The 16,301-nt window shown below is 43.2% G+C and overlaps 1 protein-coding gene across 5 annotated transcripts in view; it reads right to left on the bottom strand.

Annotated features, from left to right (window-relative positions):
- Positions 1 to 16,301, bottom strand: part of ASTN2 (astrotactin 2) — an 894,395-nt gene that overhangs the window by 458,750 nt on the left and 419,344 nt on the right. For 4 of the 5 annotated variants that reach the window (XM_027616418.2, XM_027616420.2, XM_027616421.1 and 1 more), the window contains 3 exons: positions 11,950 to 12,034; positions 10,833 to 10,907; positions 9,914 to 10,051 (listed from right to left, as the gene is read on the bottom strand). In XM_027616418.2, coding sequence (XP_027472219.2) covers positions 9,914 to 10,051; positions 10,833 to 10,907; positions 11,950 to 12,034 — 298 coding nt within the window. The remainder of the gene's footprint in view (positions 1 to 9,913; positions 10,052 to 10,832; positions 10,908 to 11,949; positions 12,035 to 16,301) is intronic. The other variant, XM_027616419.2, reaches the window with a different exon arrangement.

Genomic DNA, 16,301 nt, shown 5'->3' with positions numbered 1-16,301 from the left:
TGTAGTAGATGTTCAGCTTATGGTCCCTGCCCTCCTTCCTTCCATGGCTCTGTCTGTACTTTGTGATACTGCTCCCTAATCAGAGATGGCTAATCTGGAGGGGAGCTCCTAACCCATGTCAGGCCAATAGGATTTCTTCTCTAGGATTTTTCAAACTGCAGCTCAAGGAAGAGAAGCATTCACTTGTTGGGGGTAAGAGCACAAAAGTCTGGGGGACTCATGGTTATCACAACCCCTGCCATGGAACTGTGTACTAGGAGAGAAAGAAGCCATCATGGAATGATGTAGAAGCAAGATGGAATCCTCATGTCATGTAATTCCTCAACCCTCCTCTCCCCTGTGGCTCAGCTAATCTCCCCCTCTTCCCATGATACCCTTCCAATACAGCTGTCATTAAGCTCATTTGAACTGGGTTTCTGTCTCCTGAAACCAAAAACATGCAAACTGATAATAAGCAGAAAGGGTTTCAACACAGTGCAGGAGACGAAGGGAGGCATCGTGGATGCCACAGTTTCCTGAGATCAGAGGCTCTGTGTTCAAATCCCGACCCTTCTCAGCAGCCATACTGCTTAAGATCTTAGAATGTCAGCTCCTCCTCTGTGAAATGGGGGACAAAAGGAGCATTGACCTTGGAAGATGGCTATAAGGACAGCATATGAGACGCTGTGCAGAGGGCCTCTGGCCGGGCAGGCATGCCCGGAATGCCACTTAAAGCTGTCTTTAGTGTGAAATCAGGACTCAGACCCAGGTATCCTGACCCCCAGCCCAGCGAGCTTGCCAAAAATTGCACTTTCATGTCTCTCTGTCTCTCTTTTCATCTAAAAAGCCACAGTCCCCTTTCAACATCCGAAGTCCTATTTGAAAAGTGTTTAACTTCTAATGCAGATATAACAAGTCTTTTCTCAGATTCACTGTATCTGCAAAGCCTTCTATAATTCAACATCAAATATTTATTATTACATTTATTAAAGTTTTAATAATTTAGCATTTCCTGCATGTAAGAGAGAAGCTTAGCTAACTGGTTCCCCTTTATCCAACCTGGGTCACTTCAATATTTATATTCCAAAGTCTCCATTTGAGTTTCATTTAGCAGAGGCTGTGTCGTGGGCCCTCCACCTGAGCTCACAGTTGGTGCGTGCTACAGCCTCCCCAGTGGCAAAGACTAACAGAAATCTGGTGCTGAATGGTGTTTGAAGAGATTTACTGAGCCTGGGCAGAAACTCATCCTAATAGACTTCACTTTTATTATGATCGCTAAACTGAAATGGGGGAAAATATATATGTCTCCAGGCTCGCTGGCTGAGTGACAGGCAGTGAGGATGTGAAGAGATGTGGGGATGGAGTAGGTCCACTTGCGGGAGTGTGAAGGCCTTTAAAATAATGCTTCCTGGAGGGGCTTCACCATTCTAGAAGAAGGGAGGGATGTGGTGTTGCAGGGCAAATGCTAATGTCAGATTCCATGAACCCAGCTGTGAGTGCCAGACAGACTCACTACTACCCCCACAGCCTCCCCCTTTTCCCATTTCATATTTCATCTTTCACTAGCACGGAATAGACACACACACACACACACACACACACACACACACACACACACACACTTAATGCATGAAATGGTCAACAAAGATGAAGATAGAAAATCCAAGGGGCCCAGCCCTCAGTCTTACAGAGATTCCCCCCAATCAATAATACCGAGCAGTCATGAGACAGCTTGAGTTCAAGTCCTGATTATGCCACTCACTACTCATAATACGTTGGACAAAGAAATGAAATGTTTAGTGCCTCAGTTTCCTCCTCTGTAATTAATAGTGACCCCATCATTGAGTTGTTGTGGAAAGTCAGAACTAGCACATATAAAGGGCTTAGACAGGGCCTGGCACAAAGGTAGGGTTCAATACATTGTAGGCATTATTCTCTATGACTGTGAACTAAGAGTTTAACTGTTCTTCAGTTCTCAAAAACATCCAAAGATATACTAGCAATTCTCATTCACATTTACAGACAGGAAACGGAGACTCAGAAAGTTTAAGTCACTTGCTCAAGGGTGGCTAGTGAGTAGTGGAGCTGGGATTTGAACTCAGGCAGTTTGGCTCCAGAGCCCACATTATTCCCTTTGCTCAGTATCCTCTCTTCTGTGTTTCAAGTGGGTAAGTAGGTTGCCTACTGAAGTTGTCTTGCCCTTTGGGAAAGGAACACTATGTGAGTAACTGGTGAGAAGGGGAAGTGGGGGAAGCACGATGGGGTGGATTCTATATGCTGTAGACTGGAGAAGCCCACTCCTGTCTCAATGTCCCCACTGGGATGCACTTCAAGGCCATGAGTATAGACATACCACCATCATTAATAAAATCTGCTGAGGTTATGGGGAAGGCAAAGGCAAGAAGTCTGAGTCTTATCTCCAATAGGAGGAAGGCACCTTGAGTTTTGAACAATATAAAGCCTGAATCAAGGCACTCGCCCCAACCCAGACTCTGCTTTCTTGGGCCTTCCCATCCAGGTGCCCCAGTATAATGTATCGGTGATACATGCCTCACTCCTGCCGACCCTACATATCCTGATGTCCTGCTGCTCTTAACCTCCCCCCAACTCCGGCCTCTGCCATTGATGCCTACCTGATCAAGAGGAAGCATGCACACCTCTCCCTTCTCTGTCCTGCTCCTGTATTGTGAAAAATGAACTATGTTATTTATCGCCGGATGCCACAGCATCATATGGTTACTTCCTTATTTGTAGGACAGTGTCTACAAAACTTCTACAACACTTCACTCATTGAACACCAAGGCATGTAAGGTGATGTACCAGTTACACTATACACATTGTGTCATCTCACAACCATTCATACAACCATCTCTATCTTCCAGGTTCAGAAATGGAAATGGGGGGGGGGGGAGGAAGGAAAGTTACTTGACCCAAAGAGCTCAGGTCACAAATTGTGCACCACAATTCATACCCAGGTCTGTAGGATTCCAAACTTATGCTCTTTCCAACTCCTTGTTCCCTTTCTGATCTTTATATTTCTAGAACCAGCACAGTGTCCATCACACAGGGAAGTATCTAGAGTGCTTCTGTTGAGGGTGTCACCTTAGGATGCCCAGCCCACATTTCCAGAACACACTGCATCTGACTGGAGGTAGTGTCTGGGCAAAGGCCAGATTCTGGGATCTGGAGCATTCACACAGGAGCACCTGCTGGGGGTGCTCTCCTCTAGGGCCTTTGGGGATTCTGATTCTGCTCTGATGGGTGGCCTGCAGCAGAGGAAAGAGGGAGGAAGAAGAAGACAGCACATGTGTTCTGTTTCTTCCCCTCTTCTCACTGTGCCCTCTGCCAGGTGGCCCCTCGCACCACACTCCAGACACAGCAAGCCAGAGGCTCCCTCATTAAGCATGTCACTCCCAGACCCCATGCCTTGTCCATGGAGAGAACCTCTGTGGGTTTTGTTCAGCATCCATCCACTGCCTGTCCTGCTTTCACTCGAGGGAACCATCCGACCTGCAATCTCAGTCCACATGGTAAAAGTGCCCCCACTCTTGCCAGCTTTGAGGGTCGGTCTGGGACCCAGGTCTGGCTATTCGGAGCACTCTGCCCCTGCACATGCTGATTTGGGATACTGCCAAATGTCCCCAAACATGACAAACAGGGGGTGGGGGGGAGGGCATCACAGCCTAGAGATGAGAAGCATGGAGTCAGGTGTCAGACTCAGGATTCGAATCGTGGGTCTGCTGCTTACTGGCTGTATCAGTTGGCAAGTTACGTGACCTCTGTGCCTTAACTTCCTCCTGCATTAACTGGAGCTAATAATGGGTAAAAATTCAAGGAGCTCATTTCACAAAAGCACTTACAACACTGCTCTCTCATAAGGATCCTTGTTAGGGTACTTTGGGCCCATCCAGAGAATCCAGGATAATCAGCCTACCTTAAAGGGCTTAACCATTTCTGCAAAGACCCTTTTTCCAAATAAGGGGACATTTACAGGTTCTGGGAATTGGTGCTGATACCTTGGGGGTCATTATCAGTCTCCAATATTGGAGTCAGAAAATGTGCCTTCCCAACAAGTTTCCAGGTATGCTGATGCTACTTGGTCCAGGGACCACACACGGAGAACCGGTGACCTCGTGATTTCCTGCCAATACTTCCCAGTGTGGCTCACAGGTCTGCCCTCTGTCGGACTTTCCCTTTCCCTCTCAGGGGAGCTTACCCTCCTCCACCCTTGTGGGGTGACCTTTCCTGACCTTTTCTCTGTCCCGACCTTTCCCTCTGCCCTCATCCAACTGTCACCAAGGATGGTATCTTTTCGTTTGTAATTTTGTCTCAGCAAATGCGCTGGGATCTCTGTTGGAACATTCTTCTACCTGCGATACTTAGCCTGGCATATAGTAGGTGTTCAGTAAGTTCTTAGGGCTTGGAACTGAAAGACCAAGAGAACAAGGAACCATTCCTAATCCTATTCTGAACTAATGCAATGTGGAAACTGTCACCAAGTGAGTGGCGAGAGTTTTCATTCTGATTTCCCATTATTCTTTCAAAATTGTGCAGGAATTAACAGTAGTTCACTGTTTCATTTTCATTGATTTGAGACCATAGAGAAATCACTGAGGGGCTCCGAAAGCTGGGCGTTGTGGATGGTTATTATTCCAATTATAATAGCCATTCTTGCATCTCTCTTAGAAGAAGAATCGGCTCTGGGTGAAATTGTGAAGAAGGCCCGGTGTGCAGAAATAAGTGTTGTATGCCATGCTTCTCTCTCCATGAGTACCTTTTATTTCATCTCCCAAGTCAGTATCTTGTTCTGTGCTCCTGGCTAGAAAGATTCCCGAAATTAGAGGTGGGCCTTATTATCTCTGTATTCCTAAGGAACCTGGCACAGTGCCTGGCACACAGAAGGGGCCCAGCTAAGGTTTTTAGAATTGAAAGGAGGCTGTATGCAATTTAACTAGCCCTCCCTCATCCACCTTTGAGGCTGACATCATTAGTGTTTGAAAATCTCATTCCCAGCAGCTTCCCGCTGGGACAAGCTGGAGGATGGGAGCTGTGCCCCCGGGGAAAGTTCTCTTCTTTGGCCTTCAACCCCTCAGACTTGAAAGCCTTCCCTCTTGCCTTAGATTCTACATAGCCAAAATCTATCCACAACTCAAGGTTAATTGTTAACATTCTCTCCTGCAAATAGGTTCCTAATTCCTTTGGTCAGGAATTGCTTCTTCCTTCTCCAAACCCACCCCACCCCCACGCACTCCATGTGCACCCTCCATGTGCCCCTTCATTCCTTCTGCATGCATTTTCACACACGTAAAGCCCTCAGACCTCCCACACCGTACCAAACCTTTTAGGTCATTTAAGTCTTTCTCAAACCCCACGACAAAGGGATTAATGTGAGCTCTCAATACTAAAACACTACTGATTTTAAGATTGGATGTAGCCTTTTAGCAAAAGAAGGAGAAAAGAATTAAAAAGAGAGAGAACAAAAATCTGCCATACTATGCTGCGGTAACAACCAACATAATAACTAATGCTTCTAGAAAATCCCCCACGTGCCAAACTCAGTGTTTACAATGTATTATGTCACTTGATTCTCAACACACCCCTGCATGGTATAATCTTCTGTCTACATTATCCGCAAGGAAAAACACAGTTCCAGAAAAGCTCGCCCATTAAGCAAGTGGTAGAGGTGGGATTTGAACTCAGGCAGTTCAGTTGGGTTCCTGTAGCCAATGCTTTAAAAAAAAAAAAAAAAGAACTACCTTACATAATAAGCTGTATATTTAATCAAAATACAGCACACATAGAGAAAAGTGTGTAAATTGTATCTGTACAGTTTGGTGAATGTTTACAGGTGAAAACACCCATATAACCATCACCCAGATCAAGAAATCAAACATTGTCAACATCACATAAATTGCCATGCTTCTCACGAATCACTGCCCTCTCTCTCACCCAAAAGTAATCCTTATCGTTTCTTCTAACAGTACAAATTCATTTTTACTGCTTTTGATCTTCACGTAAACACGTTTTTGTATGCCTTCCATAACTCCATATTATATTTGTGAGATTCAGTGACGGTGATGTGTGGGGTTGTTGTTTTTCTTAATACTCATCATTAGTACTAGTCCATTGCATGACCACTTCATGATTTAGTTTCTGTTTTGTCACTGATGGGCATTCATGGGTTTTTTCCACCCTTTTTTTGGCAGTATAAATGAATGTTGCTATTAGCATTCTTGAATGCATTACTTGTGACACACACACATTTCTGCTAGGTATATTATTAGAAGTGGGATTGATAGGTTACACCATATGCAGACATTCAACTTCAGTAGAGATTTACATACTGGACATACTAGCTTATAGTCTCACTAAAAAGATATGGGAGTTCCAGTTGTTCTAATGCTCACAAACATTTCTTATCATCAGGTGTTTTAAATTTAGCTACCCAACTAGGAAGAGCCTGTATGTTTTTTTTTAAGATTTTATTTATTTATTTGAGAGAGAGAGACAGAGATAGCGAGAGAGAGCACCAGTGGAGAGGAGATGGAGAAGCAAACTCCCCGCTGAGCAGGGAGCCTGATGAGGGGCTCCAGGACCCTGGGATCATGACCTGAGCCAAAGACAGACCTTTAACTGACTGAGCCACCCAGATGTCCCAGAGCCCATACGTTTGACTGTTAAATTGCTCTGCCTTCCATAGTATGAGATTCTGTACTTTCCAAATAACTTGCCACAAACTAAAACACAACAACAACAAAAATCAATAGGCAAAGCATCTTTAAGTTTTCCTTCCAATTCTGCTGTAATGCTTATCTTTTTTTCTTTCTGACTTGGCTTTGGAACAGCCTTTCCTCTCATCTCTTGGTTGTGATTCTGTGGCTTATTATTGTCTATCTATAATTATGATCTGTTATTTATTAATTTCTAACACATCATCTGACTCAAACTTATTAATTCTTTAAACACCCATGATCACTTGCCTGGGCAATGTCATGTCAAACGAGCTTTATTAGTGCAGCTTGGAAAACTCAACCTACGTAGCATGGATTCTTTTGAATGGTGATGATTACAATCTTTTATCCCCCCCTTGTAGGGAAGCCAATGGGCATTGGTGGGAGGTAAGATGAAGGTAAGACTTAAAAGGCTATCTGCTTTGCTCTAAGACCAGATGGATGCATGGGGCCACCCCCAAGAATGATAATAACTTAGTGCCCTAATCAAACCAAATATTCTTCAAATATTTGTGTAACTTTTCTTTAAAGGAGAAGCTAAGTGGTTTGTGAAGAAAGGGTTAAGAAGGAGTACCCATAGCTGCAGAATACCATCCCCTCTCCCATCCTGAGCATCTCTGCTCTGGCCCCAGTTTGGTGCTAGGGTGTGCTCCATGTAACCAGGCACAGCATTCTTAGCAGGAGTTGAGAAGAAGCATCTCGTTGTTATTGGCTCATGCCCCTTGAAGGTCTCACCCCTTTCAACTTACTGCTATATTCCTTCCAACTACATATAATACTCTCTCTGAAATGCATGCTAGTACTTAACTTTTCTCAATTTTTTTTTACATTTCCAAAGATGTTAGAGTCTCTATAGATTATATTCTGGGCCCTTTCTTATCTGGCTTGTCATTCAGTATAATTCAGATTGGATCAGAAAAGGCAACTGAGTCATGCTGTGGATTATGATCATTCTCAACAGCCCTCCACAGTATAAACCTTCCTGACTCTGCCTTCCCCACCGTCACCAGTTTCTACTTGAACTCTACTGCATTTGGAATTCAATTCAGTGAACATTGCTATAATGTAACACTGGAATATATTATATGCCAATGTTTACATATCTTATGTTATTTAATCATTACAACAACTCTTGGGAGACGTTTCAATAAAATAGTTAAGAACATGGGTTCTGGAGCTGAAGAGATGATGGTTGAATCTTGGCTTCATCACTTAATACTGAAGGCATCACCCTTATGCCTCAGATTTTTCTAAAAATCTGGATTAAAATAATAATCACATCATCCTATGGGGTTGTAAGAATACCACGAGATAATGTTAGCAAAATGTTTGACATGTAGTAAATAATCAATAGGTATGAGTTATTATTATTGTTACACCATGTGAAGAAGGCACTATTAATATCCCCATTTTGTTAAGAAAATGGGAAGTTAGCAAGTTGAATTTGTCCAGGATCACATAGTCCATATATAGTAGAGACAGGATTCTAACTCAGATCTGTTCAACTCCAGAGTGAGTATTAACATCAGCCAATTGGACATCTGTAGCTTCACTGAAACTACAAATTCAATGTCAACAGTACAGAACTCCAAAGAAAGCTAGGGGAGACCTTCTTTCAGCTGATTTCAATCAAGGTCACTGGATCTCCTTAAGAATAGTTCTTCAACCAGATGGTCTTTGCTCCCTCTTTAAAAATATGTGATGTAAAGAAACCTTAGCACATGCTTTACTGAAGTCTCACTGACTTCAAGTCTATCAAGAATAGAAATAATGGTAATCTGCCATGAAAATGTGTGTGTGTAAAACCACCTCAGTTCTTAGTAATTATAACTTCATTTCCTAAGTGCTACCCTTTAACAAACCATTCTTTTTAAAACTACCTCTTCTGGGAAATATCAACAACCTGAAAAATCATGCTAGGTTCATCTGTCCATGAACAGTTGAGAAGGTGAGAATAAACAAATTGCAAAGCAGAGACCAACCCAAATGCAACCCAAGGAATTGGGTTTGAGAGCTTCCTATCAAGATGCCACAGACACACCAATAACATCTTGATTCAGAATGGCCCAAAGCCAGCTATGCACAATCACAGGGAGTAGGGTAGTAAGGCATGATTCTCAGTTCCAATTTAGGAGTAAACAAGCTGTTTATGAGCCAGTTTCAAAAGGAAAATTGGAGAGGCGCCTTGGTGGCTCAGTCGGTTAAGCATCTGACTATTGATTTTGGCTCAGGTCATGACCTTAGGGTCGTGAGTTCGAGCCCCATGTCGGGCTCTGTGCTGGGCATGGAGTCTGCTTAAGATTCTCTCTTTCCCTCTGCCCCTACCCCCGCCCCCCCTCATGCGTGTTCTCTCTCTCTTGCAAAAAAAAAAAAAAAGTAAAATCAGAGTCCATTTTTGATAACATTAAAATTTCTGGAATGCTTCACCTAATCAAATTGGGAGGGGGGAGAAAACTCCCCAAAACCCACCTCCAGTAGAAATCTCCAGAATAGTGACGGGATCGGATGTAAGACCACTGGTTTAATTAAATCAATAAACAACTAGTAGTTGTCCAATATGTGCTGGGAACTGGAGATTAGAAAGCTAAGTAAGTTATTTTCTTTGACCTTGAGAGATTCACCACATAATGGGACAGAATGATATGTAAGCAACTAATTACAACACAGTAGAGTGAGTCTATAATGAAGTTAACTACAAGGTGTAAAACGTGTAAGAAAAGATGTAGTCTCCATCCCTTCATGAGTAAAGAACAAATAAATTTGACCCGGACATCAAGAACCTATGGATTAGCCCAAAGTCTGCTCCCAGTACCAGAGTCATAATAGAAAGCACCTCATTCTCTAATCTTTCACTTTCATGATTCTCCAGTATACTATTAAGTAATGTTCTTTTATAAGACATAATCATTAATAATCCCAGGATGAGCCAGATAATGTGTTAGCCTGCTCATATTTTATATAAACCCAGAAGGAGTGCAGTAATGTTGAAATACAAGGCATTGAGGCCCACCAGTGGAGACACTTCTAAAGGAGGGTGGAGCGAGGCATACTGGAGAGTGTTCTTCACATCATCCGCTAGGCAGGTGCCTACTTCAACAATATGAAGACCACTTCTTTGCACAAGTCCCCATGATGCTGAAACAGAGAGGCTTCCAGTGTGCCCAAGAGTCATTGGTATAGGACACTGGGGATGACTTCCCTACCTGACATCCGCAGGGTCTTCCGTGACGAGCACGTCTGTCTTGCAGCTGGCCAGAGGGTTGATGGAGAGCTCCACAGGCGGAACCACAAAGCTTTTGCTGACAGGAAGCCAGAGTCCTTGGCCCAAGCTGAAAGTAGACCTGCAATGTAAGAGTTTCCATTGGGGAACTCCCTGGGAAGCAGAGAGAAAACAGCAAATGGGGCCCCTCCTCCACCCTTTTAGGACCATCTCTTACTTCCCCACCCAACTGAGTCCCCTGCCTTCTCTACGGCACAATTTGGCCAACCTTGCCCAGACCTGGATGGCCATCTCTTAAACCTATTAATCATTCAGCCCATGCATTGCTTTGTGTTGCTAGTTTTCTTTTCCTGACCACCTGTCCCGACTCCCAATAAACAGTGGGCTCTATGAGGACGGAGGCTCTTTCAGCTTTGCTGTCCTGAGCAATCCTCAGAGCCAACAGGGGCTCTCTAAGTGACTGCTAAGTCAGTAGAGGTGGTCTGCACAAAGGTGAAGAGCACGGACTCCGCATCATTTTGAACCCAAATCTGATTCCCAGTTCTGCCACTTACTTTGTTGTATGTCTTTATCAGCTGAAGTACTGAAGTTTCCTATAAGATTCTAGGGAGGTGGTGGGAAGAGGTTCTATGGCTGTAGAATATTTTTAAAGCACTGGACTAGATAATCAGCCATGTCTTCCCCCATTCAGATATCTGAGTCCATTAAGTCTGGATGCCAGACACGTGGGAATTTGATTCCCATAGCAACCCGGGCCAGGATGGTACATTCATGCCAATGAGAGTTCCCTTGTACTCAGCGCAGCCTAAAGGCTCACAGGCTCCACTAAGGATGCATGACTACCCTTCCCCAGGCCCTGCCCTCCTCCCCAGCATCATGCCCCAACAGGACTGTCAACTCACCTGAGAATCTTTTCAGGGGCTTGTTCTCCTGTTACTAGGTCATAGCCCCTCTCGAGTGTAGTGTAAGGCCAAGGTCTGTGGGAAGAACAGGAGAGAAAGAAAAGGGGATAGGAGATGATATTAGTCAGATGGGATTCATAGGTGGACACTGCTTAAAAGTAGCCTTACAGACAACCAAATTTCACAGAAGTAATTACAACTGATCCTTAAACAGCACTGGGCTTAGGAGCACTGACACCCCCACAAGGTCAAAACTCTGCATATCATTTTTGATTCCCCCAAACCCTAACTACTAATAGCCTACTGTTTTATTTTGTTGTCGTTGTTGTTTTTAATTTTATTTTATTATGTTATGTTAGTCACCATACAGTACATCATTAGTTTTTGATGTAGTTGTTATTTTTTAAATAGGCTCCACACCCATGCCCATGACCCTGAGAGCAAGAGTCGCACGCTCTAACGACTGAGCCAGCCAGGCCCCTCCACTAATAGCCTACTGTTGGCTGGAGGCCTTACTGATAACATAATCAGTTGATTAACACATATTTTATAGGTTATATGTGTCATATGCTTTACTGTCACAATAAAGTAGGCTAGATAAGAGAAAATGTTAAGAAAAATCATAAAGAAAATACATTTACCGTCCTGTACTGTATTTATTGAAATAAAAAATCCGCACGTAAGTGGAACCATGCGGTTTAAACTCATGTTGTTCAAACCCATGTACTGGGTTAAGACTCTTCATAAGAGAATGTCTCCATCTCACAGAAGGACTCAGCCCTTTAAAGACTACTTGTCTGTTTTGGAGTTTATGGACAAAAACCCCATTTTCTTCCTGTATCAGTCCAGTTAAGGAAGTGTCCATTGATTACTTACAGTTTGGGAGGGGGAGTTAAATTTGAGCCTTTGTTCTCTAGAAGATTCATCAGTCGTGTACCTTTAATACTAAAATGTGATTCAGTGGGAAATGGGATTCATCGCCCATCGAGTCTTACAGGAACACAACTGTTGTAGAGAAGAGTCCTCTTTGTGGAGCAGTTTTGGGGCCTGTAGTAACAGAGCAGAGGAGTGGGGCTGGCCCTCCGCTGTCCCTGCTCTGATGTCCTTTGCTACTCACCCTTCACTCTGTCCCCAGTCACTGCGCACACACAGGTGTCTGTGAACCGGGTCGGGGGCATAGCCTTCATGACAGCTGCACTCTCCTGTAAGCAAAAAGAGAAAGGGGTTTGTGAATTACTACCTGCCCCAAACAGCCTTGTCCCCTGGCTTCCGTGTTTTCTCAGTGGGCTGCCTGGTTTTATAAAAGGCCCAGGGAAAGAGCCTGTTCTGGTCTACCCACTGCTGTGGTTAATAAAGGGTTTATTCATTTATTCATCTGCTTAGGTATTCATTCAACAAGTTCTGACCTCACTCCTTGCCAGGTTCTCGGCCCCATGCTAAGGATGCAGAGACTGGACACTGACAGGGCTCACAGGTTAATGAGGGGAACAGGAAGTGACCTGGTGGCCACAAATGGAGGTCCTATTTTTGAATACTTAAATTATGATAAAGTAGATTGGCACTAAGAGTATAATCAGAAATTTGAATTCTCTCCACTTGAATGAACAATTCACGTTCGTTCATTAAGCCCCCAAATCAAATGTTACCTCCTCCAAGATACCTTTGATTTCCCCTTCTGGACAATTTGTTTTCATCTATCATTTCCAGATTTTATTTTGTTTTGCTGTTATTGTTGTTCATCTTAGTTGGTTTTCCTTTCCTCCTCTTCCCTCCCCACCTTTACCCTCTTGTTCCCTTCCTCTCTGTCCATCCATCCATCCATCCAACTGTCCATCCATCCATCCACATATCCATGCAAAATTTTATTATGGCCATATCTTAGGCCTGGTTGCATAAATTCTTGCTAGTATCTGCCTTTAACATCTTCTCCCTTTGGCCAAGCTCAATTTGGTTGGCCAGCACATGTTTAGTTTCCTTGTATATCTTCAGAGTTCAGAATCCTGGAAGGGTTTTCCAAAACTCTCTGTCCCACCCTCTTCAGTTATCAGTCCTGCTCCACTGTATACTCCTTAAGGGTTGATTAAGGTTCAATTTGTTATTGGCTTTTCCTAAGGTGTATTTGTGGAATGTTCATAGATGCCTTACCAAACATAGATTCCATTTAAAAAATGAATGGGAAACACTAGACTATTTGTAGAGCCAGTGGTGTGTGATTCTTCATGAAAGCGATACCTAAATGGTTTTCCCAAAACCTATTTCACCTTAGGAAGCTTGCTGGTGGAACAGGTCACAAGGTCACAAGATGGACCTGTTATGGACCATGGACCCTGGACACCTTGGGAGATGCTGATAAGAACTGCCCTGTCTTGGCACACTGCCTAGAACAGAGTAGGTGATCAATACTGTGAGTTGAATGAATAATTAACTTTCTGTGATGGCTTGTAAATTTCTAGAATATTGCTGCCAGGTTGCCTTCTTTCTCATCTTTGTGTGATTACACACACACACACACACACACACACACACACACACACACACATGAACCTGCAACTCTTCAATCCTACAGTGATTTGGATTGGCCTGACCTGAGAGTTTTTGAATCATGTTTCCCAGAAACGTATAATTCAATGGGAGAGATTTAGGGAATTTGCAACTTTTAGATTTTAATTTCCCCTAAAAATTCTTATTTTAAAATCTCATTAATAGTAAAAAAAAAAAATGAAGGCTAAACGTTCAGATGTTACATACTAGAATTTAGGATATGGGAGAGAATAGTCACATTCAGTCCAGTGGCCCGGTAAACACATTTTATGCAAACCTCATTTAAAACCACCACCAACAAGCAGGCCCACAAAAACACCTTCTCCTGTCATCTCTGTTTCATTGGGGAAGATATGGAGATTGGGAGCTGAAGTGCTAACAAGCCCATGCTTTTTACAACTACAGATCTTGTGAATCAAGGTTTTTTTCAACCTTGCGCTACCAAAACAAAACACAGCAAGGGATATATATTAGGGCAACACAGGTTCTACAACTATTACCCATAACTCCTGATTTCAAAACATTTGTATTCATCAAACAACCTCATTGTTTTCACTCATTCACTAAAAATGTTATGCGTTTGACCTTATACAAAGCATTCTGAGTGTTAAAAAAAACCCTCTCTAATTTGTTTTATACATTATGATGCTGATTAATCTTTGTAACCCCAGCATTAGCAAGTATCTGGCAAAGAGCCTGGGATTGATAAATGTTGGTTGAACTGAAATGGTAGTAAGACAGAATAAGAAGTGAAGGATGGGTCAGAGATAGCATTAAAAAATATTCAGAATAAGATAGCTGAAAGACAGAAGAAAGGGAGAGAGAGGGACCTACTTTTCCTCTTCTCTGGATACCTGGTAAATAGAGGAGGGGGCTGTTCGTAGGCAGGCATGCTCTCTGTAACTCTCCTCTCCAATAGCAAGTTCGAGTCATCCAAAAATGTGTGTGCTATAAGTGTGTGCAATCTAATGAGCTGATTGTTGCCCGAGGTGAGGAGAATGGAGGAAGAGGGCTGAGATCCTGGAGATCTGGATGAGAATAATTTACCAAAAAAGGGGCGGGGGGAGTTAGGAGTCACTAATGATGTGTTAAAATGCGACAGCCCCATCATGAAATATTCACCACTTTAAATACGTCTAATATTAAATATTAAAAGTCCTGGCATTTGTCCTCGAGGCTCTCAGGGCTGATTTATGATCTGCCACAACCACAGACCTCATGATTCATAATGGAAGAGGTATGTGGTTGCCTCCAGTAGAGGGACAGGAAGTCAGGCTGGAATGGGCAAGAAGGGATGGGAAAGGAGGGCCTTTCTTCTTCAGGGAAAGGGCACAGCGTGGGTTCCTATTTCTCCAATCTGTAACTCTGCAGGAGAGGGCAGGTCCATTGTCCCCTTTCTGTCCTCTTGGGGATATGAGTGAGAATGAGAAATCTATACTGAGAAAGGGTGCTGCTGTCGTCCATGTTCCTCTCTTATGTGCTTACCAGGCAGGTTTCCCAGTTCTCAGAACAGACCATTAATTACTGTCACTCATTATACAACAAATATATATTTTGCAAATGAGAAGCATCCACCCTGGAGGCCCCTAAAAGGCTGCCTGGAGAACAGGAAGTGAGACGGGGTAAAGAGAGTTCGAGGCAGACAGGCCTGCGTTCCAATCCTCACTTTCTCTCTCCCTGGATGTGTGGTCTTGGGGAAGTCACTTCACCTTTGTGGGTCTCAGTTTTCTCATTAATAGAATGGAAATGATAGTAACGTCAACCTCACAGAGCTGACTGTGAGAATAAATTGAAGTAGTGAAGGGTAAGGCTCATGGCTCAGGCAGCCAACAAGTAAATCCTCAATAAATTTCTCCCTCTTTCCCTTCTGTTCCAAGACAGCACTCCACTCTGATATATGCTGGAATATAACTCTAGAGACACGGGATAAGTAATTTCCTTCTTACTGGGCCTTAACTTCCCCATCTGCAAAATGGAAAATTGGGAGTAGAAGTTCATCAATTCTAAGTGCCAGTGAGAGTCAGTTATTTATGCTGCCTTTCTGAATCCCTAAACTCTATTTTCTGGACACCGTTTGAGTGTTAGCTGTGATTACTTTTTGCAGTTGGGCTGGGTGTCTCCAGTAAGATTTCCATCAATGCCATGGCTATTGGCTTTATTGACTCCAATTTCCTATTTTGCTGGCTCAGCTAACTCTCCACTATTTGCAACCAAGCATTTCCTTCTTGCAAGATGCAAGCTCCTGATAGCCAGACCTGAGGATTAACCCCTTCCTTTTTCTGGGAGTCCCTTCCTCAACTCTGCCTCTGCATACCCAGAGCAGCCAGGCTAGCAAAGAAGAGCGCTCCGGGGACACGGTTTGCATGGTTTCCATGTGCTGGCTTCGATCACCTATGCTCCCTTACTCCTGTCACTACAGAAGTTCCCTGAATGAGAGGACTGCACCTGTCTTGCTCACTGCCACATCCCAGCACCCGCTGCACTGCCTGGTACATAAATAAGTGAGGGGGTATATTTTACGATAGTAATGTCTATGCCAATGGGCTAAATAACCTTTTTTTTTTTAATTTTGCGTGTTCTCCCCACCAAACTGGGAACTTCTGGATTGCAGAAATCTTTATGTATCCATCTCTATATGCTAGTGATTAGTATAGTGCCGGATAAGGAGTAGGCAACTCATTTGCTGAATGAATGAATGAATGAATGAATGAATACATACATACATACATACATACATAAATACATTATAGTTTTCATGAATTCAGGCTGAGTTCATTTAGAAAAATGGTAGTTCTGCTGAAGACTAGAAGAAACTTTCTTATAACCAGGACAGGTATTTGCCAAGGAAATGGAAAGTATAAACATGAGTGTTGATGAAATGTCTAAAATAGAATTCCATTTCACATCAGAGCAGAAATAGCTCTTAAA

Source organism: Zalophus californianus, chromosome 13 (assembly GCF_009762305.2).
Source record: "Zalophus californianus isolate mZalCal1 chromosome 13, mZalCal1.pri.v2, whole genome shotgun sequence".
Lineage (NCBI taxonomy): Eukaryota > Metazoa > Chordata > Mammalia > Carnivora > Otariidae > Zalophus > Zalophus californianus.
Note: the sequence above shows the minus strand (reverse complement) of the source record. Positions and strands in the feature narration are given on the sequence as shown.